General features: G+C 36.7%; 1 protein-coding gene across 3 annotated transcripts in view; it reads left to right on the top strand.

Annotated features, from left to right (window-relative positions):
* Positions 1-27,520, top strand: part of LOC150090574 (uncharacterized) — a 66,175-nt gene that overhangs the window by 19,882 nt on the left and 18,773 nt on the right. For all 3 annotated transcript variants that reach the window (XM_090378792.1, XM_090378791.1, XM_090378793.1), the window contains exons 4-6: positions 3,520-3,573; positions 18,143-18,375; positions 19,576-19,723. In XM_090378792.1, coding sequence (XP_090234918.1) covers positions 3,520-3,573; positions 18,143-18,375; positions 19,576-19,723 — 435 coding nt within the window. The remainder of the gene's footprint in view (positions 1-3,519; positions 3,574-18,142; positions 18,376-19,575; positions 19,724-27,520) is intronic.

Raw genomic sequence — 27,520 nt, 5'->3', positions numbered from 1 at the left:
GCATAACAATATTTTTAATATTATTGGAAAATATGTTATCAATTCTACCTGGCCATCACATGTTTGTTTAAATGAGGTTTGATTTTAAGAATGGTCACAGTTAAAAAAAAAAGTATTGTTTTAAATTCAAAGGAAGTCATTTTAAGCTACAATAAACACAGTAATAAGATTTCCAGAGAATATTTGTGGTTATCACAGTGAAGTCCCAGCACTGAACATTTTTGCTTTAATTTGTTCATTATTGTTTAGAATAAGATGATTCATTATTGTTAGAATAAGATAAGATAATTAGGAAATTTTATTCTGTTGGAAATTTGATAAAGGTTCCAAAATATAATTTTTCTGAATCTCTTCATGAATCAAAAAGACTTTTAAAAGAATAAGGAATACAAAATAGGTAGCATTATATTTTCCAGTAAGTTATCTACTGATTGGAATATCTTACTGATCTTCCAGTTTTTAATGGTCTCTCTTGTTATTCGGTGTGATGATACTGTTCACATTTTATGTCAAGTCAAGTCAATACAAGTTTTCTTGTATTTTTTCTTATCAGGTCTTTCTAGGTTTCTTAGTAAGTACAGGCCTTTTATGGTAGTGTTTCATTTGTTTTATTATTATTATTTCTCAATTCATTGATTAAAATGTTGATCACTATCATAAATTAAGGACCAGCTGTGTTTATAATAAATTTTAGGCATCTGTTGGATCACTGGTTGTTTACAGATGTCAATTTGAAAAATGCTAATCTTGAAGTATCCTAGAATTTTTGATGTTTCAAATTTGAACTGAATTTTATATTTCATGTTACCAAGGTTGACTATTATTTATATTAATATAAGGGCTGTTCAATAAAGAATGATTATAAATTTTTTTTCCACAAGATACCTTCATTAATCATTCATATTTTGATGGTCCTTTTCAAAGTAGTCCCCATTCATTTGATGAAATGCACTTACTCCAATGTTTCTGCCATTCTTCAAAAACATGGCAGAAGCCATTTTTTGGCATGCATTTGAGAATTGCCTCTGATGTCTTTAGAAATTCTTCTGATGACTGGAAATGTTTTCCTCTCAGCTCCTCCTTTAACTTTGGAAATAAAAAAAAAAATCACAGAATGTAAGGTCAGGGCTGTAGACCAGACGAGGTTCACATTTGACATCAATGCTGGCCAAGTACTCAATGACAGTGTGAGCAATGTGAGGTCTCATATTGTTGTGATGCAGCATCCGCTTGTGGTAATTTGTGATGAAAATGATCCTGCAAAGTGTGCAATACAGTTGTGTAGTAAGGTCTCATAACAGTTGTATGACATGGAGCAACATGATGTTAAATTATTCCTTGAATGTCAAAAAAAAAGAGCTGACTATAACCTTTCCTGCAGAAGCCACAACTTTTACTTTTTTTGGTGTTGAAAATGGCGTAGACTTCCAAACAGATGTTTGTTGCTTATTCTGTGGGTCAAAATGATGAAGCTCGCCGTCTTCAGTAATCAACCATTTCAACTCCTGGCAAACCCCCATGTGAACTTTCTGTTGCTCAGGCGTGAATAGTCTTGGAACCCAGCATGCACAAACATGTGTCATATGCAAATGGTCATGGAGAATATCGCACATACTTCCTACTGATATTCTCAACGTCTCAGCCAATTATCTTACTGTTATACGATGATCTTCTCTCATGATTACAGAAGCAGTTTTGTGGTTTCTGTGTAGATAGCAGTGGTGGTGGAGCTCCAGGACTGCCAATTTTTGTGATTGAATCATGCCCCTTCTTTAAACATTCTAAACCACCTGTACTATATGGAAGTGCAGATTCACCAAAAGCCTCTTTTAACATTTTATACACTTCAACTGATGTTTTCTTGAGATGGAAACAAAATTTGAGAGCAGCATACTGTTCCTCGCATTCCACATCCATTGTTACATAGGCAAAACTGAACAGGCATAAACTTGACCAACCGCCAAGATCACACTGTACACATGAGTCAACTGCACAGTTACTATGTGATGCAGCTTGTTTGGTTTTAAATTCCACAGCTCAGCTAGAAATAGCAAGCAGTAGAGCCCTCATATTATTGTTTAAAAAGTAGGACCATGTTTGGTTCGATGTTACTATTCAGGAACTGGGCAATTAGAGAGGTGATGGTTTTATTCTTGCTACTAGAATTTATAAAAATTTTGCACATTTTATGCTCTGTTTAGAATTGTCAAGTTTTCTTCAGTTTCTTTCCCAACAGAAATACCAAAATTGCATCCATGCAGTTAGACACCACATCAGGAAATGTGACAAGGAGAAACATGTAGCTATTTGGAGATCAGATTACTTTACAAATAAATAATGCTCTCAGAACTGTTCAAACACCAATAATATTAAGGAATACACATTTTCAAGAAGGATAAATGAATAACATCATTTATCCTTCTTGAAAAACTTTGGGCCAGTTAAAAATTACCGCTGCAATTATTCCACTTCACCTTCAGTGTGATTGCCTTTTTAACACAGCAGACTGTTGCCTTGTCCTCTCCAGTTGTGGAATTTCCTTTTCCTCAAACCAGGTGTGCAGACAGGAATATTACCATGATTAACACTAAAGGTTCAGTTACATAGAGTTGCAGAGTATAAGCACTACCAAGTTGTACATAATGTCAGTATGCAGTACAGTATCAAAGGTTTTGAGTACTACAGCCAAATATCTTCCAGTTTGAACCATAAAAAAGCAGCCTCACACTGTGACTCCTCACCTTTTAAAATTTTTTTGGGACAAAGCACTGTGAGAGGTAATGATCTCTAAGTATTCTCCAAACCTGAACTCAACTGTCAAACCTGGACTTTTATGTACCACCACTCATTGCTCATCCTATACATGTACAGGATGTCATCACTTCAAACTTCATTTGACATCCATTGATTTTATGTAGGGCTTGTGAGCTAGAGCTCTCATGAAAACAAGCCTGTGCTATTCCTTAAGGAGAATTCTGGCAATATTTAGAAATATAATATCAGGTTTTGTAGGATGCCTTCAGGATGGGTTTGCTGATCCCATCCATCATTTTTTTTTTTTTATCCTACTGAATTGTAGGTTTAACTGCTATATCATTCTTATTCTTCCAATTTTTTCAGACACTGTTGGTTTGTAGAACTGCAGCAGACCATTTGAGCAAGCTCAGATGGTTTGCTATAACATGTACTGGCAAAGTTATTGATGTACCAAATGTGACAATCTTATCCCTTTTTGGAATTCCATGAGCCGTTTGCAACTAATACTGATACTAAACTCTCTGGTTTACCTGCATGCTTTAAAACCTGTTCCTTGTCTGCATATGCTCAACTTGCATAGTTTGCTATGCAAGTCGGGCATATGCATTTGCTATGGAGGTCTTCAACTATTTTTTCAGAGATAGCATATGTAATTTTCATGTTAAATTCTGTAGTATAGCGTAGTGTATTGTATTTATATTAAAGTATGATGCAGGTCTTTTAAAATTAATTTTTTTTTACATATACAATTAAAACTTTTAGGAAGAAGCATTCATCAGCTAGCTGCTCAAGGTGAGCTATTTGCACACCAGTTGGGTAAGTTTTAGTAATTTGCTCCTTTAATAATTTTCTAGATCTAGATCAACAGTTTTCAGAATGAAGTTCAAATGGTTATTTTCAGGATATTATTAATTTGTAGTGTTCAAGTTGTCACATTTTTTAAATGTACAATGAGTATAAATAATGCATGGTATCCACACTGAAATGTAACAACTTTAAGTTGCCATATTTTTATTGTGAATAATGTGAGCAGAAGAACACACACACAACTCATAGGTAATGGTTAGTTTACATTTAGCATATGTGCTCCATTCTTAGTACTGGTATGTCACATCAGTACTCAATTTCCTTCCACACATTGTCTTAACCTTGCATGTGTTATGGAGACCACTGCTACCATGATGCATTTCTTTATCTTTATATTGTTTTTCACCTTTGAGGAGTATGCTTTTGACTTCACATAATCCCCAAGAAAAAAAAAATCTAAAAAGAAACAGACATCACGGAACCAATGGGGAGGAGTCCATCTAGTTAGAGTATGAAATTTGGTTGGCAGTTCTCTAGCAGTGGTGTCACAAATAGCTGAAACATGGTTTGGTACACCACAGCGGTACCTAAACAAACTTTTCAGCTCTCTCTTTCAGTCTTCCAGATTGCATGCAGTTTATCCTCTCCTCAGATGTGGCAGTTTGTCTGTTGATAGATACATGTATAAAATGTTGCGTCATTGCAGAACACGACCCCATTCAGGTAATCAGGAGTGTTTCCGAGACTGTGGATCATACACACAGCATAATTTCTCTGTTTGACATGATCATTTTGAGGATGATCATATCAAACTTGTATATGTATGACTATGTGTACAGCAGATATACATCCTTAGAAACACAGCATGTACATGCTCAGCATCTCCCTACAGTGTTCCGGACTCTTCTGCACCCATGCTGCTGGTCTCCTAAAATTTTTTTAAAATATATGATGCTCTTTGACTCTGTGACTGTTTGCCAAATTTTACGTGAAATTGTTGTTACACTGAAGCAGATAACTTAGGTTTAGCCATCTACAACACAAGATAGATCATCATAATTCAATCTGAAACACAAAAATAACTTAATTCTGGAATTAGATGTATACAGCTTGTTTTTATTGTGCAAGATTCAACATTCTCACCATTACACATAATAAATTATAATGTTTCAAAGTTGCTACATTTCAGTGTGGGCACCCTGTATTTTTCTGTTTAGAAGGAAATCTCGAGTAGTTTTTTTTTTCAAGTGTTTAGAAGTATTGAAAAATTGTGTGTGTGGAGGGAGGGAGGGAGGGAGGGGGAGAGAGAGAGAGAGAGAGAGAGAGAGAGAGAGAGAGAGAGAGAGAGAGAGAGAGAGAGAGAGAGAGAGAGAGAGAGAGATTGAGAAGGGTAGAACATGTAAAGCATTGGAGTGGCTTGACCAGCACTGCAGTGACTCCACTCAGTTTGAATTAGCTTTGCTGGTTTACCTCTTCTTTTGTAAAGTGGAGCTATATGACTATAAAAATTTACTCACAGAGAGAGAAAGAGAGAGAGAGAGAGAATATTCTAACAATAAACTGATTATGTGAACAGGATGTTCCAAAATAGTATGAAACAAATGTAGGGGCATATTCTACAGATAAAAATAAGAAAAAAGTTCCTATAAACTTGTCTGAAAGGTGTTTATTTTCCAGACGTTAAACATTTCTTGGGGGGAGACAAAGACCAATAGATTGACAGTAGCCACTGGCAGAGGTGAAAGAGATTCTTGCACTGCTTCTATTAGAATGAGCAGAAGCCTGAAAAACAAGATGCATGGTATTTCAGAGACTGCTGGGAGCCATTGCGGTACAAGTAAACACATGGGTTGTGTTAGGGTAGCTAAGAATAGAAACAGGTGCAGGTATACTTGCGTGTACACCAATGCTAGGAGTTTAGTAAATAAATTTGATGAATTTGAGGTATTGCTCAAAACATCAAAGGCAGATATTGTTGGGATATCAGAGACGTGGTGTCACACAGATATAAGGGATGCAGAACTGCAATTTGGGGAGTACAACGTCTACAGAAAGGATAGACAGGATAGGAAGGGGGGAGGGGTTATGCTATTAGTTAAGAAACACATAAAAACCAAGGAAGTGAAGCCAGTCGACATCGCTGGACAGTGCAGTGTTGAGTCAGTTTGGTGTGACATAAGCATTGGGAGATCAAAATTGAGAGTAGGAGTGTGCTATAGGCCTAATAACTCTGATGAGTATAATAAGGAACTGTACAGGGAAATAGAGTGGGCCAGTAAATCAGAGAGTCTTATAATGGGAGATTTTAATTTCCCAGATACTGACTGGAATTTGGGGGCTGGTTACTCACACACTAGCAGGGCTTTTGTGGATTTATTGGATGATTGTTTTCTACATCAGCATGTTCAGGAGGCAACTAGAGGGAGTAATACTCTTGATTTGATTATCAGCAGTGATTCTTCATGCATTAAGAATCTGCAGATAAATGAACCACTAGGTGGCAGTGATCACAGTGTGCTGAAGTTGGATTTACTGAAAGAGGTAACTACCATTAGGGGTAAAGGGAAGGGTTATTGCTTCCGTAAAGGCGACTACGATGGACTGAGACAGTATTTAAATTCTATACAGTGGGACCAACTAATGATGTTACCAACAGCAAATTCAAAATGGGAAGCATTCAAAGAACGTATCTTGGAAGCTACTAGGCTTTACATACCAACTAAGAAATATTGTTCAAGGTTTAGGCCAAAATGGATGTCAGATGAACTAATGAGGCATATGGCAGAGAAGAAAAATGCATGGGATACTTACAAATTAACACATGACACAGAAGCCTATGATAGATACAAGTTGATATGCAACCAAGTTACAAAGGAGGTTAGGCAGGCGAAGGCAGATTACGAGAAATCCTTGGCAAGGGATGCAAAGAAAAACAGCAAAGAGTTCTTTACTTATGTAAACTCTAGAAGGAAGGGGATGAATCAGATTGGTCCACTTGATATTGATGGGTCAACTGTTGATGATCCTGCTCAGGTAGCTAACAAACTAAATGAATATTTTGCATCGACATTCACACATGAGGAGTTATTCAGCAAGGGGAATGCCAGAGGTGTATTCAACTCTAGCAGTAAGCTACAAAATCTTGAAATAACTGGGAGTAAAGTGGAGGAGAAACTGTTGAAGATAAACACAAGAAAGGCACCCGGGGTGGATGGGATCTATCCAGTTATATTAAAGGAGGCAGCAAAGGAAGTAAGCAAACCCTTAGCCATAATTATGAGAGCTTCCTTGGACTCAGGGGAGGTACCCATAGACTGGAAATGTGCAAATGTGACCCCAATTCACAAAGGAGGATCAAAGGCTGACACAAGTAACTATAGACCTGTGAGCTTAACTTCTGTTCCAGGAAAATTAATGGAGGCACTGGTTAAAGAAGCACTGCAGGATCATTTAGACAAGACTTCAGTTATAGCTCAGACACAGCATGGTTTTGTTAAGGGGAAGTCTTGCCTGACCAACTTGATTGGATACTATGATGCAGTCACAAAAGAACTGGATGCAGGGAATAACTTTGATATTATATACTTGGATCTTAGAAAGGCTTTTGATACTGTTGCACATGGAAGACTGCTACACAAATTGGAGCAGTGTGACATTGGAGGCAAATTGCTGCTATGGATAAAGGGGTGGTTGAGTGGGAGAAGACAGAGAGTGGTAATCAATGGACACTGCTCATCGTGGACTAATGTTATTAGTGGAGTCCCTCAGGGCTCAGTGTTGGGTCCATTATTGTTTTCTGTATTTATAAATGATATTGATGATGGTATATCAAGCTTAATGTCCAAGTTTGCAGATGATACAAAGGTTGGCAGGGTTGTCAAGGACACTACTGACACTACACTGCTGCAACAGGATCTGGAAAGGTTGAGCAGATGGGCTGAGAGGTGGCAAATGAAGTTTAACATTGACAAATGTAAAGTACTACACATGGGAAACAGCAACCCCAGAGCAACGTATCAACTCTGTGGTACTACACTGACAGTGGTAGAGAATGAAAGGGACTTGGGGGTGATTGTGCAGGCAGATATGAAGTTCTCTGAGCAGTGCAGACAGGCTGCAAGAGTAGCTCATGGAGTATTGTCAATGATATACAGGAATTTTTCCAGCAGGGATAAGGAGGTGATTATTCCATTGTACAAGGCAATGGTCACGCCACACCTAGAGTACTGTATACAGGTCTGGAGGCCTCATTTCAAGAAGGATGTAGAGCTGCTGGAACGAGTACAGAGAAGGGCAACAAGATTAGTGAATGGAACAAAGGGGTGCTCTTACGAAGAAAGGCTTAAGTTTTGCAAATTACAGTGTCTGGAGACTAGGCACCAGCGAGGTGATCTGATAGAGGTGTATAAAGCCTTGAATGGTTTAAGCATGCTCAATGCTGATGGGATTCTTCCTCTAGCTCAGAAAAATCACCTGAGAGGGCATAAATTCAAATTGAGGAAAGACAGATGTAGGATAGATGTGCGGAAATTTGCCTTTAGCAAGCGGGTGGTTGGTTGGTGGAACAGACTGCCATCCCTTGTGGTGGAGGTTGATAGCCTAAATAAGTTTAAGGCTCAGCTGGACAGGTATTTTGAACGAACAGAGGGGTGAAGTGGAAGCGGGTTTTTTTTTTTTTTTTGGCTGATGCTGCATAAGCTTGCTTTCTTGCATCAAATGCCTCTACTAATGCTAATGCTAATTAATCAAAAATTATAAAACCATGTAAAATGGCAAAGCATTTTCATGTTCAAATTTATGCCATGAAAATATAACTGTATAAAATTGGCTTTAAACAGTACAAAATATACATACTAACACTGACACGAATAGTGCTCTTCAAATACATTAATTATAACTCAATCTCAAAGTTGCTACATTGTTGCAGAGTAAGTACTAGCTGTGTCAACATATCTCTTATTTTGGTTTCCGGTTCCACGATGACTGCCCTTATTATTTACAGAACAGCATTGTTTAACTGGGCCCTGGGTGCCAAGCCAAGCGATCTATATATTGTGTGTGCAAAGCAAATAGTTTTCTTTAGGTTTTAAATACAATTTTCTTTATTTATTTGTATTGCGAAACTTCTGCACTACAAGAAGTAGGCAGAGTTCCAGGAAGGAAATTCACCTTTCTGTTCTTTGTTAATCTTACTAACCAAACTAACTCAGCCGCTTGGTTACTCTTGTGGCACTGCTCCTACCTCCCAGTGGCAGGGCCGGTAACCTGGAAAGAAAAGCTATCTTTCCAGGGCTAAAAGGAGCAAAATGATCTCCCCTACAGGACATAGGGATCCTAACATGGCTACTCATGAGATAGAAGACTCTAACTCATGCAGTGCGAAATGTCAAAAAACTGACAGTGTACAAAGAAGGCATCCAATGCACCTTGTATTGCATTCAACCCAAGAACAGTCTCTAGGTAGTCTCTCACCTTTTAAAATTCAGAAATACCTAGAAAATCTAATAGGATCTCCGAAAACAACTAAGTGTCTGAGATCTGGCGACTTCCTCGTTGAGGTCTCAGATGAACAGCAATCACAACCGCTCCAAAAATTAACATCCTTTAGAGGATTATCAATTACTGTCTCCCCTCATGCTACTCTAAACACTTCCAAGGGTGTGATAGCTGAGTGGGATCTCATAAATCTCTCAGAAGAAGAGTTTAAAAATGAATTACAAGACCAGGGAATTGGGCATGTAAAGCGCACATATACAAAACGAGACAATGCTCTAGTTCCAACTTGGAATATAATACTAACATTTGATAGCCCCAAACCTCCAACATCCATCAAAGCAAGCTATCTGAATTGTCAAATAAAATTGTACGTTTCAAACCCAAAATGCTGTTTTAAATGCCAAAAATTTGGGCATTCCCAAAACGTGTGTAGAGGTTTAGCCACGTGTGCTAATTGCAGTTCATGTGAGCACAATCACTCTGACTACAAAGCAGAGCAGCACAAATTCTCAAATTGTAATGGCCCACATACTGCCTACTCCAGAGATTGCCCCTATGGAAAAAGGAAAAAAACATTCAACTGGTAAAAGCCGAAAAAAAAAAAAAATCTCGTACCAAGAAGCTAAAAAATCCATACAGGTGCAATTTAACCCAGCTTCACTGAAATAGTCCAAAAGCCAACTGCGGTAACCAGTACTGTGCAGAGAACAACAACGACTGGTACTCAAACTGAAGTAACGTTTCCCCCAGACAGATCAATGTCAGATTGGGCTCGGTCAATTTTGGAAGCTGTGCCCCTTTCTGGTAAACCATGTAAGACAAACAAGGCTGTTAACACACCAATCACTGTTCCGCAAACTACTAATAATCCAATGTACTCAAAAAGTGATGATACTACTAAAACTGATTCAATAGAAATGGAAGGAAACACTGACCGCGAAGAACCTATTCTCGATCTCTTCCCAGAAGAAGAGATGAAAACAGGAAGACCGTACTTTCCGAAAAGAAAATCTGGTCAGCATAAGCCAACAGCCCCTCGGACTGAAACTGAGGACCACACGTCACCCAAATAATGCCCAGTTTTCTTCAATGGAATTGTAGAGGGTATCGCAGCAACCTTGATGACATTCGGGATCTCCTTCTCCAGTATAATCCAGTTACCTTTTGCCTCCAAGAAACTAACTTAAAAGATTCTGTTACTACCTCACTTAAACATCATGTTATCTACAGAAAAGATCGAGTTTCTCATGTAAGCAATTCGGCTCATGGAGGGTTGCACTTGTAGTCAGCTCCAATATCCCTTCCCGACCATTAATGTTACAAACAAATCTAGAAGCAGTATCTGCTCGAATATCCTTTTGTTTTTCTTTTACCATTGTCTCCTTATATCTTCCCCTAACCAAGACATTTCTTACACTGATCTTGAAACTGTTGTATCTCAGCTCCCCCCCCCCCTTTGCATCATGAGAGATTTTAACGCACATAATCCTCTATGGGGTAATAGAATACACGATAAATGAGGAAAAATACTAGAAAAACTTCTAGATAAATTTAATCTGACACTACTGAATACTGGTTTACCAACTTATTTTCATCTACCTTCTGGGTCAAGCTCAGCAATTTACCTCTTCATTTGCTCACCAGCCCTTATTCTGCTGTTTGACTGGTCTATTCATGATAGTCTACTGGGTAGTGACCATTATCCAATAGTCTGTCATATAGAATCAAATTCACCACCTTGTCATAAACAGACAGCCAAATGGAACTTTGCCAAAGCTGATTGGGTAAAATATAGGCAGCTAGCAATCCTACAAAAAACAGCTGTTTCAAATGTGTCAATAAATAATGCTGTTGATTATGAAACAAACCAAATATTGCAGGCCACTGAAGCAACAATACCAAGAATGTCCACAAGTCATCGAATAAGAACAAAACCCTGGTGGAACAATGAATGCAAGCCAAACGAGAGAAAAATATAGCCTGGAATAAATTTCGCAAAATCCCTACTGCTGCTAATCTAGTGCACTTTAAGAAAGCCAGAGCCAATGCTAGACGCATTCAGCATGCAAGTAAAAAAGAGTCATGGAAACGCTTTGCTTCAACTATTATGCAGTCCACCAAAACACAAACCATCTGGAAAAATATTAGAAAAATGTATAATAAATATCCTCCATTGCATCTATCAAGACTGAATGTAAATGGGAATGATGTTTCACTACCTCAAGGCATCGCTAACACTCTCAGAGAATTCTTTGCTCAAACCTCTGCCGTATCCTCATACTCACCAAACTTTCAGAAATTAAAGTCCCTTGCTGAAAAGCAGACCCTAAATTTTAACACAGACCACCACCAGACATACAACTGTCCCTTTACCATAATTGAACTACGGCTTGCTCTTAACAGCTCAAAACCTAGTGCTGCTGGACCTGATAGAATCCACTATTTCATGTTAAAACAGCTGAGCAAAAAGTCGCTTCATGTTTTACTCCAGCTATATAATCGGGTTTTCACAGAAAATGCTTTCCCCTGATACCTGGCGACACTCGTATGTCCTAGCATTATTAAAACCTGGCAAGGACTCAATGAACCCACATCACTATCGACCTATTGCCCTCACCAGTTGTATGGGCAAAATAATGGAAAAAATGGTAAACTCTCGTCTCACCTGGGTGCTGAGCAAATACAACCTTATCAACTCATCGCAGTGTGGATTTCATACAGGTAGATCAACTTTAGACCTCCTGATACAAATGGAAAACCAGATTCGCAATGCCTTCTTAAGGAAGGAACATTTGACCGCAGTTTATTTAGATGTTGAGAAAGCTTTTGACACAGCTTGGAGATATGGAATTCTCCGTGATCTATATACATTAGGCTTCAGGGGTAATATGCCAAGGTTTATACAGAACTTTTTGAAGCAGCGATCCTTTCAGGTCTGCATTCAGTCCACTCTCTCCCGAAAATTCATCCAAGAAGAAGGTGTCCCACAGGGCTCAGTTTTAAGTGCCACTCTATTCATTAAAAAAATAAACTCAATTACTAAGGTCATTCCAGCCACTATATTTACTACTTTATATGCAGATGATTTTAGTATATCTTGTCACTTCCAGAACATGAGAATGATTGAGAGACAACTGCAAAGAGCTCTTAATAAGATTACAACGTGGGCTGCAGATAACGGTTTTCACATATCACCTGAAAAAACTGTTGCAGTTCATTTCTGTAGAAGACGTAATCTCCACCCTGACCCACATCTAAAGCTGGGGAACCACGATATACCTGTTGTGCCTACCATTCGATTCCTTGGGTTAACTTTAGATAAAAAATTGACCTTTCTTTACCATATTAAACAACTTAGAACCTTCAAGAAATTAAACATTTTGAGAGTATTATCAGCTAGATCATGGGGTGCTGACCATCATACACTCCTTCATTTATATCATGCTATTGTAAGATAAAGATTAGACTATGGATCACCAGTTTACAACTCTGCTAGACCTAGCAGAGTTGTAAACTGGTGATCATTTTGAGGTCTTTGGACCCTATTCACCAAAGTGGCCTATGTATTGGCCACTGTGGTGAATAGGCCACAGTGGCCTATGCATTGCTCTTGGAGCCTACCTCACATCTCCTGTGCAGAGCCTATGCTGAAGTTCATTACCCCCCCCCCCCCCACTCTCTCTATGAAGACAAATTTTACTGCTAAATTATGCTGTCAAAATAAAAAGCCAACCCCTGCATCCATCGTGGAAACATCTATTTACACCAGATTGGGAGAACTTGTATGCCGTTTATCCATCAATAAATCGACCTGGTGGTATACGTCTTTGCTCACTACTTGATAATTGGCAGCTTGACTTTTCTAAAACAGCCACCACTAGTATCACTACTGCTCCATGGGCTTTTTGTCCTGCTACCTGTGATCTGTCCCTTCAAGAATGGGGGGAAAAGTACTCTTTCTCCACAGAATGTAAATCAGCTTCATGAATCTCTATTTGAGAAATATGAATCTTATACCAGGATATCCACAGACGGCTCCAAAACTGACCATCATGTCAGTGCTGCTGTTCTTCTTCCATCATCTATAATCTCTAATCAGTTACCTTTGGAATGCAGTATCTTCACTGCTGAACTACATGCCATACAAATGGCCCTAGAAACTATAAAATTGTGCCAGTTTACCAATAGTATTATTTTTACTGGCTCTATCGCTTTACAGCTTGGTTTCTGTAAAGCAAGAAGGGCACTGAGAGAGTCGGTAACTACTTACTTGGTAATATTCAAAACTTTCTGGCTCATCTAGCTAAGAACATGAAAGTAGTAAAATTTTGTTGGGTTTGCTAGCCATGTTGGCATACCTGGCAATGAGAGTGCTGACCATGCAGCCAAATCTACTGTGCAACCAATTGATGACTCTTTCAAAATCTTTCACCGACTATAAAAGTCTTATAATAAAGTGAAATATGAATTACTGGCAAAACCAAGAAGGAAACAAACTCCTTTGGATTAAACCGGAACTCCAGTCTTGGCCATCTAGTTTCTGCTCGAACCGAAAGGAAGAAGTCACACTTGCAAGATTACGAATAGGACATACTCACCTTACTCACTTTTATCTTCTTTCTTCCTCAGATCTGCCTTCTTGTCAAAACTGCCATGCTCAAATCACAGTCCAGCACATCATAGTTGACTCTCTCTATAATGGAGTACGGCAAACCACCTTCTTATCAATAGATAATAATAGATCTGACAATAGATGACAATAGATAATAATAGATCTGATTAACAATAGATCTGATATTGATGCAGTTTTTACTTTCCTAAAAAGGATAAAATGCCATGACAGAATATAATGCTTAAATCTTACATAATGCACATATCTCACTTTTAATAAGGCCTGTTATCTCCTACCATTGTTTGGTGCATGATGGCCTTTAGCTGCCATTGCGGGCGCCTCCATAGCCAGGTGGGAAGGAGCAGCAGTGCGTAGCACATGCTTCTTGATTAGACCGGGGTTCGAGCCCGTCACCACCAAATACGGAGGATGCGGAAAGGTCAGTGAATTACCACCGCATATCCCGGAGCAGTATGGCCTTAGTTGCTAATGCTCCTAAAATCCAAATAACTAACTAACTAACTAGCTGCCACTGCGCTGTAAAACCTCCAACAACAACAACCTAGTTTAACTTAAAGATATTACAAATGTGTTTACTTTTTGTCAAATTAATTGATATAATATTAACTGGTGAGGTTAATTTCACAGCTGCTGTTTGCAGATATGCCAAAAAATTTCCAACTTGTAAAATATTTGCTGTTGTGGATGGATGATTTAGAGAAACGGGTACACTGAAACCATTATGAGTGAACACTGGAACAGGGAGATTTTGGTGAATTGCTAATACTAGAGAGCAAATACCTCATGCTGTTCAGGTATTCACAAATACCAGAAGGTTGACATTTCAGGCAAATGTTTTATCTACAAGTGTATGGAGAGCATTACATGAACAGCAGTTGTATTCATTTCACAGTATGTCCATACCAGAATTGTTGCTATAAGATAAACACTGAAACTTTTGTCAGTGGCTCATTTTTCAATGTACACATGATATCCTCAATTTCCCAGCCATGTTCCAGTTACAGATGAATCATGTTTACAAGAAATGGAATTCTGAGCTCTCGTAACACTCATACTGGGCCAACAAAAGCCTGCATATTAAATGTTAGTACTCATTATGAACATAACTTTTCTTTTAATGTTTGGTGCTCTTGGGCACAATCTTATTTGTCCTTATTTTTTAGCAGCAAGGCTTTTGTGAATAACATATTCACATTTTCTGCAGAATAATTTGTGGGAATTATTGGAAAACATACTCCTTAAAAATCGGCAGAAGATGTGTTTTATGCATGAGGAGGCACCAGCCCACTTTTTCCTTTAATGTTTCTGACTTTTGATGTGAAAACATCTTTGGCAGCACCTACCACGTTTTCGGACTGAAGCAAAACCAGTTGGTAACAAAAATGTCAGGCAGAAATGATGCAAATGACGCAACTTCCTAAATGACACTAATGCAGTCACTAACATTTGTTCAGTAGATAAGTAGTGGATGTGAGCCCACTACTTACTCTACCGAATTTGTACTGAATTTGTGACATGATTCAGTAGAGTAAGTAGCGTCATTTAGGAAGTGACGTAATTTGTGTCATTTCCGTTTCATATTTTCATCAAAGATGTTTTTACATAAAACATCTTTCATGCGTACAGAGTACACATGCACTTTTCTTTAAATATGGAGTACAATAACCAATGAATTGGTCAGAACTGTCCTGTACTTGGCCACCATGATCACCCAACCTTGCATTCTTAGATTAGTTTGTGTGGAGTCAGATGAAATTCATTGTTTATTCTACTCACATTATCCCACAAGACCATTAAGAATAGTCCTGAAATGATAAGACATGCCAGGGAATTTATGGATTTTTTCTGCTGCAGTGAACAAAATGGAGGTTACTTTGAGCAGCTGCTTGAGTTGTTTTCTTTTTAGAGAATTTTCTATTTATGATTAATGTTTAATACCTTGGAAATGCATTTGAGACATGTTTTTAGGAACTTCTTATTTTTAGCTCTAAAATATACTCTTATTTGTTCTGTGCAATTTGAAAACTTCCTGTATAAAGTGCATAGTGCAATACCAACACAACTTGTGGTGAAGAGGTTCTGCAGTATGGAATCAAACTACTCAGTAGCAAACAGTTTACTGAATGCTATCAGGGTCGGCCCAAGGTATATTGGTGCCCCAGGAAGGAAGGCATTCCTGTGTCCCCTTCCAAATAGAAAAAATTTAAGGTGTTTTTAGTGGGTTAATATTTTTATTTTTGCTAGAGAAAAGTTAAAAAGACAACCAGAATGTTTATGTTTTAATCTAAAATACTAAGAGATGAAAATCTCGATCTATCTCCCTTTTCTTAATTATAATAATAAATATGAGGGTTACCTCAATATCCAAATAGGATTCTTCATTTTTCAATTTCCGGGATAAAATCAGATAAATTAAAATTACATTAAATTAAAAACACTGAATTTAAATAAATAATCTAAAATACCTCAATATGCTCATACGTCCCATACGTGAATCCTCCAAGCACCGGGACATGCCGACATCAGATAACCCACGCACTAAAGAAGACTGAGCACATTTCTGTCAAAAATAAACCTTATTTTAAAATGTGTAATCTTTTATTATTAAAACTCAAATCTCCTTCTGAAGGGACCAAACTTTTTGTCTGCAAGATGTTTTCACCAGAAGGATAATAATACTGAAATTTCAAATGTTCTTCCCCCTCCTAAATTTTATATGTTGGTATGAGAGATTATTGTCAATCGCGCATGTGCACAAAGGCCCATGAATCTGAGATTATGTAGGGACAACGACTGTTAATAGAATGTTCTCGAATCTTCATTTCTACGATCTCTGCTATGAGTAACTTAGTAAAATTTCACTGTATACTAAGAACCTTCATTTCACGAAATGAAAACGAATAGCCTTCATGTATCACGTGGAAAGAAAGTTATGAGGCTCCTGGCCTGTGAGCTCTAACCGTAGCCTCATGTTGTTTCTGTCTTACGGAAAGCATATTTTTTGAAGAACCTATATACAGCGCATTACAATCACCACATGGAATACAATAAATGATATCATTCTTTTCAACACTATTATTTAATACCAAAGAATTTTTAATTAAAGACTGAAGTTTATGGGTGGACCTAGTATATTTAATTTCTTATGCCACTGTTCGATATAAGGAAGCGAAATAAAATATTTTTTTAGAAATTGTATTATTGTGTGGTGTATTTTTTATTTTATTAACAGCCTGTAATTTAATATTATTTATGGTGTTTAGGGGATAACCCCTATTTAAAAACTGATTTGTAAGTTCCTCTATTTCATTCCACAGTTCTACCTGGGTAGTTATATATTTATAGGCATTCATAAACTGATTCAAAATAATAAAAGATAACGCATTTTAAAATAAGGTTTACTTTTTGACGGAAAAGTGCTCAGATTTCTTTAGTGCACGGGTTATCTGATGTCCGGGGCTGGTTGATGTCGGCATGTCCCCGGTGCTTGGTGGGTTCACATACAGGAAGTATGAGCATATCGAGGTATTTTAGGTTATTTATTTATTTAAATTTTGTGTTTTTAATTTATCTGATTTTATCCCGGAAATTGAAAAATTAAGATCTCCTATTTGGATATTGAGGTAACTCTCATATTTATTATTATAATGTTTTAATTGTCATATTAAATCGTTTTCCCCCTTTCACGAAGTTTATATGCCCTCTCTGACACCTCCAATGTCATGCCCCCCAAAGCCTGGACTGCCCGTAGCTCGGGCCAGCCATGAATGCTACATATAGACCGAGATTATGTCCTACTTGTACAATTATATTTTATAATTCCAGAAATCTTGAAGAAAAACCAGAACAGTTGCCAGTTGGATACTAATTATGGTTTGAACCTATCTGTTGCTAATATTAACACATTGATTCATTTCAGTACTTTTATAAATTGAACAGTTATTCTAATGACCTTTTTAGTTGAGTTGGATTGGGTTATTTAGATTAGTGAAATAATGCATTAGTGTACATTCCTTAAATTGTGTTCTTTAGGATGATGTCTATTTTGCAGGAAAAAAAACCCAAGTTTCTATTTGAATAATCTGCTAATATGAGTGACCTTCATAGAAATGCAGAAAAACAAATTACAAAATCACACTCTTTTTTTTTGCAAAAAAACTGTACAGCAGCAATGATTTTTTATTTCACATTGATGTATTTTATTTGTGATGCTGTTATTAATAATACAAGAAAATAATGTAATTTCCAGCTCATTAACTTTAAATTAACCAAGAATCTTAAACCACTCTTATAAATAACACCTTAAAAGTTCTTGTAATATCATGAACTTTTAAGATGTATGTCAATGCAAAGTGTGAAGTTAGTTGTGGCATTATGTATCTATATTTTGCTAATATAGAATGTTTTGTCAGTGAAATCTGAAAAGTTGTCTTTGTTTCTTTATTTCAGAAGAAAGCCTACCTTCTGTTGATGAGAAAGATGATCATGGATTTACACCTCTAATGTGGGCTAGCTCATATGGGCAGTTGACTACTGTTCGTATACTTCTAGAACATAATGCTACAGTAAACTGCAATGGTAAACATGGAGAAAATGCTTTGCTTTTTGCCAGTGCAAATGGTCATGCACATATTGTGCGTGAGTTATTAAAACACAAAGCTGATATGGATGCAGCTGATGAGGTTAGTGACCTATAATTTATAAATTAAATATAATGCAAATAATTTTGAAATTTAATTAGTAATATTTATACTTGAAGTTGATGCTATTTACATGGCATATTTCTTAGGTTTAGCATTAGTATGATGTAGTTAACTGAACCTTATAATATGATGTGCCAGTTATGTTTGGTATGTTTCATTTAAACATTTTCATTTGGATATATATATGCCATATCCAAAAATTTCATAACTTCATACATGTTCTCTCCCCAGCTTTTCTTTGCTACCGAATACATCATGAATAGTTAAACTAATAGAACAAACTTATCTGCAGAAAGATCTAAACCTCCCAAAAACTTGCTCTTTTATTTCACAAATATGTGGTCTCAGTTCCAATCTCAGTGATGTCCATTTCTACCTGCAGTCTGCCAAGTCCCACTTAGTTTTTTTGACAGAATCCCAATTATTGGTTGCCTCAACCATTGCTCATATCAGTTGTCCTAATTATTTGCTGTATGGCTCCTTTTGTTTCAGAGGTAGTGCTCGTGCATAAGTCCACTCTGATATTTCCTGTCAAAGACTTGGTAATTTGGAATCTCCTCTTTTCAATCTCAGGCATCTAGACTCCATTCAAAAAGAGGGCAGTCAGATTAATTAATGGCCTGTCTCTCACAAAGTCTCTTCACTCTGTCTCATAGATGTTCTGTTTCTGCTGCATGCCTTTTCTATGGGCACTGTTCTTTTGAATTCTCTTCTGTAATCCCTCCCCCCTCTCTCTTCCAAACATGTGCTGCAACCAGTCATCCATTTACTGTCCAACTTCAAAATCACAGAACCAACTTCCCTTTTTCCTCATTTATCTCTTCAACTTTAGCATTCTAAAACAAACTTCACATGTGATTCCTGAAAATTAGAATCTACAGAAATTCGAGTCTAATGTTTACAAGTATCTTCTGTCTTCCAAAACTTCAAGCCATGCACATTACTAGGTACTTTTGGTTCTATTACATTTTGTGTATACTTTTCATTTAAAAAAAAAAGTCAAAATCTGAACTTAAATCCTTATTTTAATCTGGAATGTATTAAAATGTTTTGCATTATACTGTAAATAACACTACATAGCATTTATGTAGTGTTAAAAGTTTTTATGTTATTTGTTTTTTTTTCAAAAAGGCATATGTCTTATAAGAATTTTGTTTTCAGTTTTAATTTAATTTATAGGATGGAAATACTGCTTTGATGTATGCAGCACTCAATAACCATGCTTTATGTGCATACGAACTACTTTGTGTTGGTGCTGATATTACAACAGAAAACAGTAATTCTGACACAGCCTATGACATTGCTGTCATCAAAGGAAATAAGCAGGGTAAGTTACCAGCAAAAGTGTTTGTAAATTTTGAGTACAACTTGTACTTACATAAAACTAATATAAGTTCCTATCTTTTTAGTTAATTTGAAAAGTCTGCAATTTGCTTTTAGTTAAATGCTGATCGAGTGTGGCCAAGCTTAGTAACCATGAGAGTCACACAATGTAATTTTCAAAGGCCTTCAACTCTCAAGCCTTTTAAATGCATGCATTATCTAAATTTTATTTAATGAAATTCATGCATGGAATAAAAATTTATATTTCAGATATTGTGAAAATAACTCCACCACTGCCAATCTTGAGCCTGGTTGAAAAAAGGGAGTAGGTGTCAGAAGACAATCAGCCATAAAATCTTTACTATATCAATGAATGAGTCCTTTGATTAATGCTAGAGTGTCCCCTGAAAGCAGTGTGCAACAGTGCCATCTGGTTAGTGCAAAAATAGGAAAGGGTTTGCATATAAGCATGCACAAATGCAGGTAAAGATGGTAGTCCTTACAAAGAAAATTAGAACCTCTGCACCCTCTCCATGTTAGAACCTAACATGGAGAGGGTGCAGAGGTAATGGAGATTTTGAAAGGATATAAGTTAATATATATATATATATATGGGATGGATGTACAGATAGGAGAGGACTAGGTATTGTTTTGTATAAGGAACTGAAAGAGGTGGTGGTGAAAATCGTAAGGAGGAGAAGTGATAGATTGATAATGGTAAAATTTGTGATGGAAGGGGATCAATGTTACAAGAGCTTTTGTACCACAGTAAGGTATTTATGAGGAGAGTAAAAAAGAATTTTTGTTAGAGTTCAATGAAGCACTGCCGAAAATACCAGGGAGAGTGGCTTATTATGGAATGATCTGAATGGAAATGTAGTAAGGAGACAGGAAGATTTAGTAGAGGACATGGTGAAATGGAATAGGGGAACCAGAATGATTAGGGAAAATTGGTGATGGAATTAATAGAAGCCTATGAATTGACCATTATAGTGGACTTCCTTTTCAGTGCATAAGGGATGTACATAGAATCACATGCCAGAATCTGGTTGGTTAGGATGGAAATTTGAGGATACATGAGGCTTTAATTATTGGTCAGAATTGTCACTCCTTGTGGTTTGAGTACAGGCTGCATTGTATATTGGTTCCAAACTGTTGGGAGGTGGTGAGAATGCCATTTAGAATTACTAAAACCACATCTGAGATGTTGACACACTCTTTAACATAAATTGTAGCATTCCAAATCCAGCATGTGATGTTAGTGAAGGTCACTGATGACATGAATTAATTCTCTTTTTGAAATGGTAATAGATGTGAGGTATCGCACTGACATCTGTTCTGAAGATTTTGCCAGGCCATTTTCAATTCTGGAGTAAATCTTGAAATGTGATCAGGCCACTCAGCCAGGTTGAGTTGTTGTGGGAACTTGTCCTGCCTTCCCTTGAAAGGTATCTTTCCAATCCTAATTGTTTTATTGATGTATGCTTTAATGGTGTGAATTTGCTTCTATTAAACTTAGCACGAGCTCTTGAGTATGTGATCCTCTGTTGTGGGTCTAAAGTTGCTTTCCACTTTGCATATAGTTGTTTCTTATTATGAAATTCCAGGCTGAACTGTTGATCCCACCATGTTTTTAGAGAGAAAACTGGATACTCAATTGAAAAAAACAGTTGGCAGTCCATAAGATGAGAGCTTGTTTAGAAGACCTTTATGCCACATGTGATCAAAAGTCTTAAAAATGCCACGAGCAACTGCTTGAGCTCACCAAACTTTTCCATCAAATTTGTCTAAAGGTTATAACATAAGTCACTATATCACCAGTGAATTAACATTGGTGATATACTGACTTTATATTTATGTTAGGCTTTACTATTTGCCACAGAAAATAATAAAACTATTCTAAAACTTGGATTTTATTGAAGTGCAAGTTTCAGAATAATGGCTGTATGATGATTTTCAGGAAAGTACTAATAGCATAACTTGAGGGATACTTGTTAAAAAAAAAAAAAAAAAAAAAAAAAAAAAAAAAAAAAAGAAGTTCTATTGGAATGGCTTGAAGAAGAAGTGTACTTCTTTCTTTTAATTTTCCATAGAATTTTGGTTTCCTTTTGCTTTCTCCTGCTTTACCAACTGAATCTGGCCATATGCTAGTCAGGAAATATATTTTTTGAGTAACATGACTGCTACTATTAAATATGTCATTTATTTTTATTATTCAATATAGTGTCAGATTTGGGGCCGACTATGGTCCCGTGTAGCCGAGTGGTCAGGAGTGGGAGTGCAGTAGCACACGCTCTGAGTAGACCGGGGCTCAAGCCCCTGACTGCTGAATACGGTTGATCTGCCACGCTGGTCCAGTGCGGCAGATTATGGTCCATTTCCCTCAAGCATGAATTGTTGAGGAGGCGTCCATCCTGCAGTGGGTTGATAATGGCTGCACTTTACCTTTTATTTGGTCCTGTGGTAACATGCACAGAAACAAATTCACACATTGCAAGATCAAGCCCATTATTATTTGCTGTGCTGTTATGTTGGCTTTAATAAAACAGTTACACTGAAGTTGTAAATACTTCTGGTCTCAGCTGTCCAGAGTATAAATTGGACATTTATTTAAGAATAAAATGTTAAAAAAGTTCTCTGTTTTAAACTATGCCCTGCTTTTTTCCTCACGAAAAAACTAGTGATCATTATACACTAATGCACCTGTTGCTGTAAATTTTCGCGATGTGTCTGCTATTTACTTAAGAAGCAGTGCACAATAAATAAATATTCTCTTTATACTCTCGAATGACTGCCACATAGGATTAGAGACAAGAACATCACTGTACTTTGTGGTATCACAAGGACTTGAATACAGTGTGTTGCAGGAACTTGTCCTGCCTTCTCTTGAAAGGCATATTTCCAGTCCTAATTGTTTTATTGATGTATACTTTATGGTTGTATATTTGCTTATATTAAATTCATGGGAGCATGAGCTGTTGAGTATGTGAAACTGTCTTGTGGGTGTGAAGTTGCTTTCCACTTTGCATGTGTTGCTGCTTTTTATGAAATTCCAGGCTGAGCTGTTGATTCCATCATATTTTTAGACAAAAACTGGATATTCAATTGCAAAAAACAATTGGCAGTCCATAAGATGAGAGCTTGTTTAGAAGATCTTTAATGCCACATGTGATCTGCTTAGAAATGCCAAAGTAACTGCGTGAGTTCACCAAACTTTTCCATTGAATGTCTAAATATTATAACATAAGCCAATATATCACCAGTGGATTAGCACCACCAGGTGAAAGGAAGTGGGAAGAAAGCCACGCTGCAAGGTGGTTGCCATAGGCGAGTGGGTGGTGTGTTATTGACTTATGTTATATTTATGGTAGGTTTTATTATTTTCCACAGAAATTAAAATTATCCTAAAACCTTAATTTTATTGAAGTACAAGTTTCAGAATGGCCATATGATTTGCAGAAAATTATCATATGGCCATCAAAGAAAGTAGTGAGTGCAATGAAGTCACAGCACTCCTTTATGAAGCTCATGGGGAAACCAAGACTTATGGGATTGCAAGACATAAATGTGTGAGGCTCTGAGTATGAAGCCAAGCTGTTTCTTGTTGCCTGTTTACAGTGCTATACTATAAGCTGGTTTCCCTGTAAACTCACCTCATTTGAATGTATCAGATCACCATATGAAATTGGAAATCTAAAATTTTATTTTAGAAATAAATACAGTGTTGCCATTTAACATTTTTGTGTAAGTGTAATAGTATGTTTTTAAAAATACAGTAATGTTACATTACCATTTAAAATATTAGCCTATTTACTTCACCAGCTGCTGGTTTTAAAACTTAAAGCATACACAGAGATTGCAGTTTGTTTACAATATAGATGCTTACTTACATACTTGTTTTCACATTGTGTTTATACATGCATTCTGGTGTAGAGTAAATCTGTATTAAAAATTTTTTACATATTTTGATTTCTCATAGTTGTCAGGTATGTTTGATTATTTTAGTAAAATACAGTTAAATATTTATTTATTATTTTTTTTCCCTTGAAACTTGTAGAAACAGAGGCCATATTATACTCAAAGTATTAATGCTGGTACCAATATTTGTAGTAGGACTGGCATTTCAAAATTGCATTTGTTATTTATTTTACCATGACCTTGTCATTCATGCAGTTGCATTCATGCCCGAAATAGCAAATTTAAGGAGTTATAGGAAGAGAGGGTAGAATTAGGTCCCTTACTCATAAGCTACACACTGGTCAAAATAATTGGGGAAAAAATTTGCTAAAAACAGTTTTAGACCAACAAATTCAGACATGCAACTGTTTCATTAAATACTCAACATGTTCCAAATATATCTCATTCGTGAATGTTAGCTACCAAAGCCAGCAAACCTGTCAATTATAACTAATGCATCTGAAAATGTTATCTCAGATGGATTTGCCCAAACCTACTGCTTGGAGAGAGTTATTACGAGAATGGAGTGTTACAATACCAAGTTTTGGCAATAGTTGGTGTGTCACTCCAACTATCATCATCATCAGATTGTGGAATCAGTTCCAGTTAACCCAGACTATTTGTATATGTCATGATCAGAGACCATCAACCTTGAGGCAAGACTGCTGCCTCTCTCTCTCTCCTATCCAATCAATGCTATCCAGAAACTCAGATGCTTGGCAACAGGGATGTCAACCTAAACAACCTGAAATCATCTGCACAGACATGGACTTTATGGAGAAGATCAAAGGGTGTGTGTTCCATTGAGTACCTGACATTGTAGGGCCAAAAGAATGTGGGCACTAAAATATCATAATTAAACTGATGAAGAATGGCAGTGTGTACTCTTCACAGATGAGTCCAGGTAAGCCTGTACTTGGATTCTAGTCAGATCCTAGTGAAATAGGAACACAACACAACCCCGCGTACTTACTGAAACAGCCGGTTTGGTGGAGGTGGATTGCTATTTGTGGTATGGTATGGCATTAGTCCTTGTGGTAACTTGTGTTAAATTTGTTTAGTTCTCATATATCAAAGTGGTTATAAAGTGCACATCTCCCCTTTCTGTGGAATGTGCACTTTATAAATTAAATTAAAACCTGTGTATTTTATAATAAAATAAACAACAGTTTATAATATTTTTATGTATATCAAATTTTTTCTCAGCAAAAATTAAAAAATTTTTTTTTTTTAGATTTCAGAAAACTTAATTTCTCTCCCTTTGATGATAGAATTTCAAAACATTCTAGTGCTAGAGAGTTGTCTGTTTTTAAAATACAAATATAAACAAAAAAGTGATGGAGTATTTGGACAGAAAAACATTGGGAAATATTCAAAAATATATATAGAGATGACACTATATATAGAAGTGCAGTTGGATGCTGGTTCAGACATGGGTGCAACAGAACAAGGAAAGGCTAATCTCCATCACCAGGCACACAGCAGTCTTTTAACCTAAGGAGTACCACTAATATGTAGATGTTATTTGATGGGATTGGCAATGTCACACATAGAAAACTATCACTACAACTTAAAATTGCAGGCAACCCCCGTATAACAGTTTCGCTCTAACACGATAAATTGTGGCAATCCTCACAAAACACAGAGAATTTCAGTAAGCCTCACATAATAGGGTATTTTTGAGCTTTTGCGTGGGGGAAATCCTTCTATTATGTTGGATGTAATTTTTCAACATTTCCATTCTTTTTGAATCCTCGCTGTTGACAAAAAAAAAATTGAGAAATCCCTGTATTGTATTTTGTTGGGAAATCCCCGTGTTACATTCTGTGCTATTGAACTTGTGGAAAAATCTAGATTTCAAAGTTTTATTATTATTGGATAACACACCAGGCTATCCAAAAGATTTAAGTCATCCAAACATTGAAGTTATGTTCCTAACACCACAGTTGTACTAGGTTAATACAATTTTTATTCAACCTATAGATCAAGACCTTTATCCACCTTTAAAACTCATTACATCAGAAAATTGTTACAATGGATTTTGGAAAAATTTATTCCGAATCTGTTGAAGTAACGGAAGCGTGGAACCATTTCTCAAACAGTGAGGATTCAAAAAAATGTGGACTGTATCAGAGTCATAGCTTTATTGCTGAAAGAAGTAAAACTATCAACAGGTGCGTGTTGGAAAAATGTATGGCCAGAGTCAGTTCATTCAGGAAATATGGTCCCACCGGCAGAAAACAGAATCAGTGCAATAGTAGAACTTGCTACGTTTTGATATGGTTACTGAAGCCCTCGTGAATAGCATAGTTTATAGAATCACCCTCCTCCCCGCCGGGTGGAAAAGACAGAGTTCAAAACCCATCGATGACGGGAGGAACTTTTATTGGTCTTTTTCACAACATGGCTGAGTTTGTCTGGCTCGGGCAAGGGTAGCATGGTTTTTCATCCAGCAGAAAATCTACTTCAGGATACATGCAATTTATAGACAGTATACACAGAGTAACACTGCCTTAGTTTTAGTTGCCGATGCTCCTAAAAAAATTAAAAAAGATATGATTGCTGAAGAATTATTGATGATTGCTCAAGAATTATTGGCAGAAAAAAGAGGCTGGCGAAGCGGATTTGATGGAAATGGCATCAGAGGTAAAACCAAACAATTCAGAGGATAATAGCGCAGATGGAAATTCTGAACTTCCAATTTTACACTAAAAAGATACGAGAAGGCATAAAGTTAGCCAAGCAATTAGAATCTTATTTTTTTTTGAATGTAGATTCTTGAACGAAAGGAGCCCAAAGTTCAGAAGGTAGCTTCAAAAATGCTTAGTTCCATACGATGAAATTCACAGACTTATAAAGCAAAAAAACCCAGATTATTAAATTATGGCAGACAAACCCAGATCTAGAACAGTGCATTTTTGTTAGCTTTTGGAAAGCTAACGAAAATACCCTTTTCGTACTTTTCCATAGTCCCATAACACGGTTTCACACAATGCAACATTTTATAGGAACCTAACTACCATGTTATACGAGGGTTACCTGTGGGTTTTTTTTTTTTTTTTATGGAAATCCCAAACACGAAAGGTATCAAAACCTATAGTATTTAGTACCATGCATGGGTTAAAAGTAAAGTGGGGGGGGGGGGATGCTGGAAACTTTGCTCTAGAGACTAAACATGGGTTTCACCACTTCAAGCCTCCAATAAGCAAAGTGGTGAAAGAAATATGAATGCCATAGTTAACTGCCTGGGTTATTTAAAAGTGTGCCATGTGCCCATGACTTGTTCTGTTACACAGTGACATAGGAAGATGCCTTCCTTTCATGGATAATAACTAAACATAAAATATGAATACATCACATTGAGCCAAAAACCAAATGACAATCTGTGGAGCAGTATCATCCACACTATGCAAGAAGTTCAGGAGAGCTTCCTGGCAGGAAAAGTGATTTTGAGGAATATTGTCAGTAAGCCATAAATTGTGAGGCATGACATCACTACCTTGAACAAAGTGAAGAAGTATTTACACAGAATCTGTTCACAAGAAATTTTTTTTTTTTTTTTTTTTTTGCCACAGTAATCCCAAATATACACAACGTTATTAAAATTTATAGTATTCTAGTTGTGTATGGTTTAAGGGTTGAGAAGACAGAAGTTATTTATTGATGTTTGACTTGAATTTCTATAGACTAATTTTCAGGAACTGCATAACAAGGAAAAGTTGTTACTAAGAACAGTAGTAGGAGAGAGAAATGAAGAAAAGTTAGTTCAGTACTGTAAAGGGATATTGACACACATCACAGATTTTCTCTCTCTCTCTTTTTTTTTTTTTTTTTTTTTTTGTTG

The sequence above is a fragment of the Mastigoproctus giganteus genome, chromosome 1, assembly GCF_048544385.1.
Source record: "Mastigoproctus giganteus isolate SK-2022 chromosome 1, ASM4854438v1, whole genome shotgun sequence".
Taxonomy (NCBI): domain Eukaryota; kingdom Metazoa; phylum Arthropoda; class Arachnida; order Uropygi; family Thelyphonidae; genus Mastigoproctus; species Mastigoproctus giganteus.
This window is presented reverse-complemented; position numbering and strand designations above follow the sequence as displayed.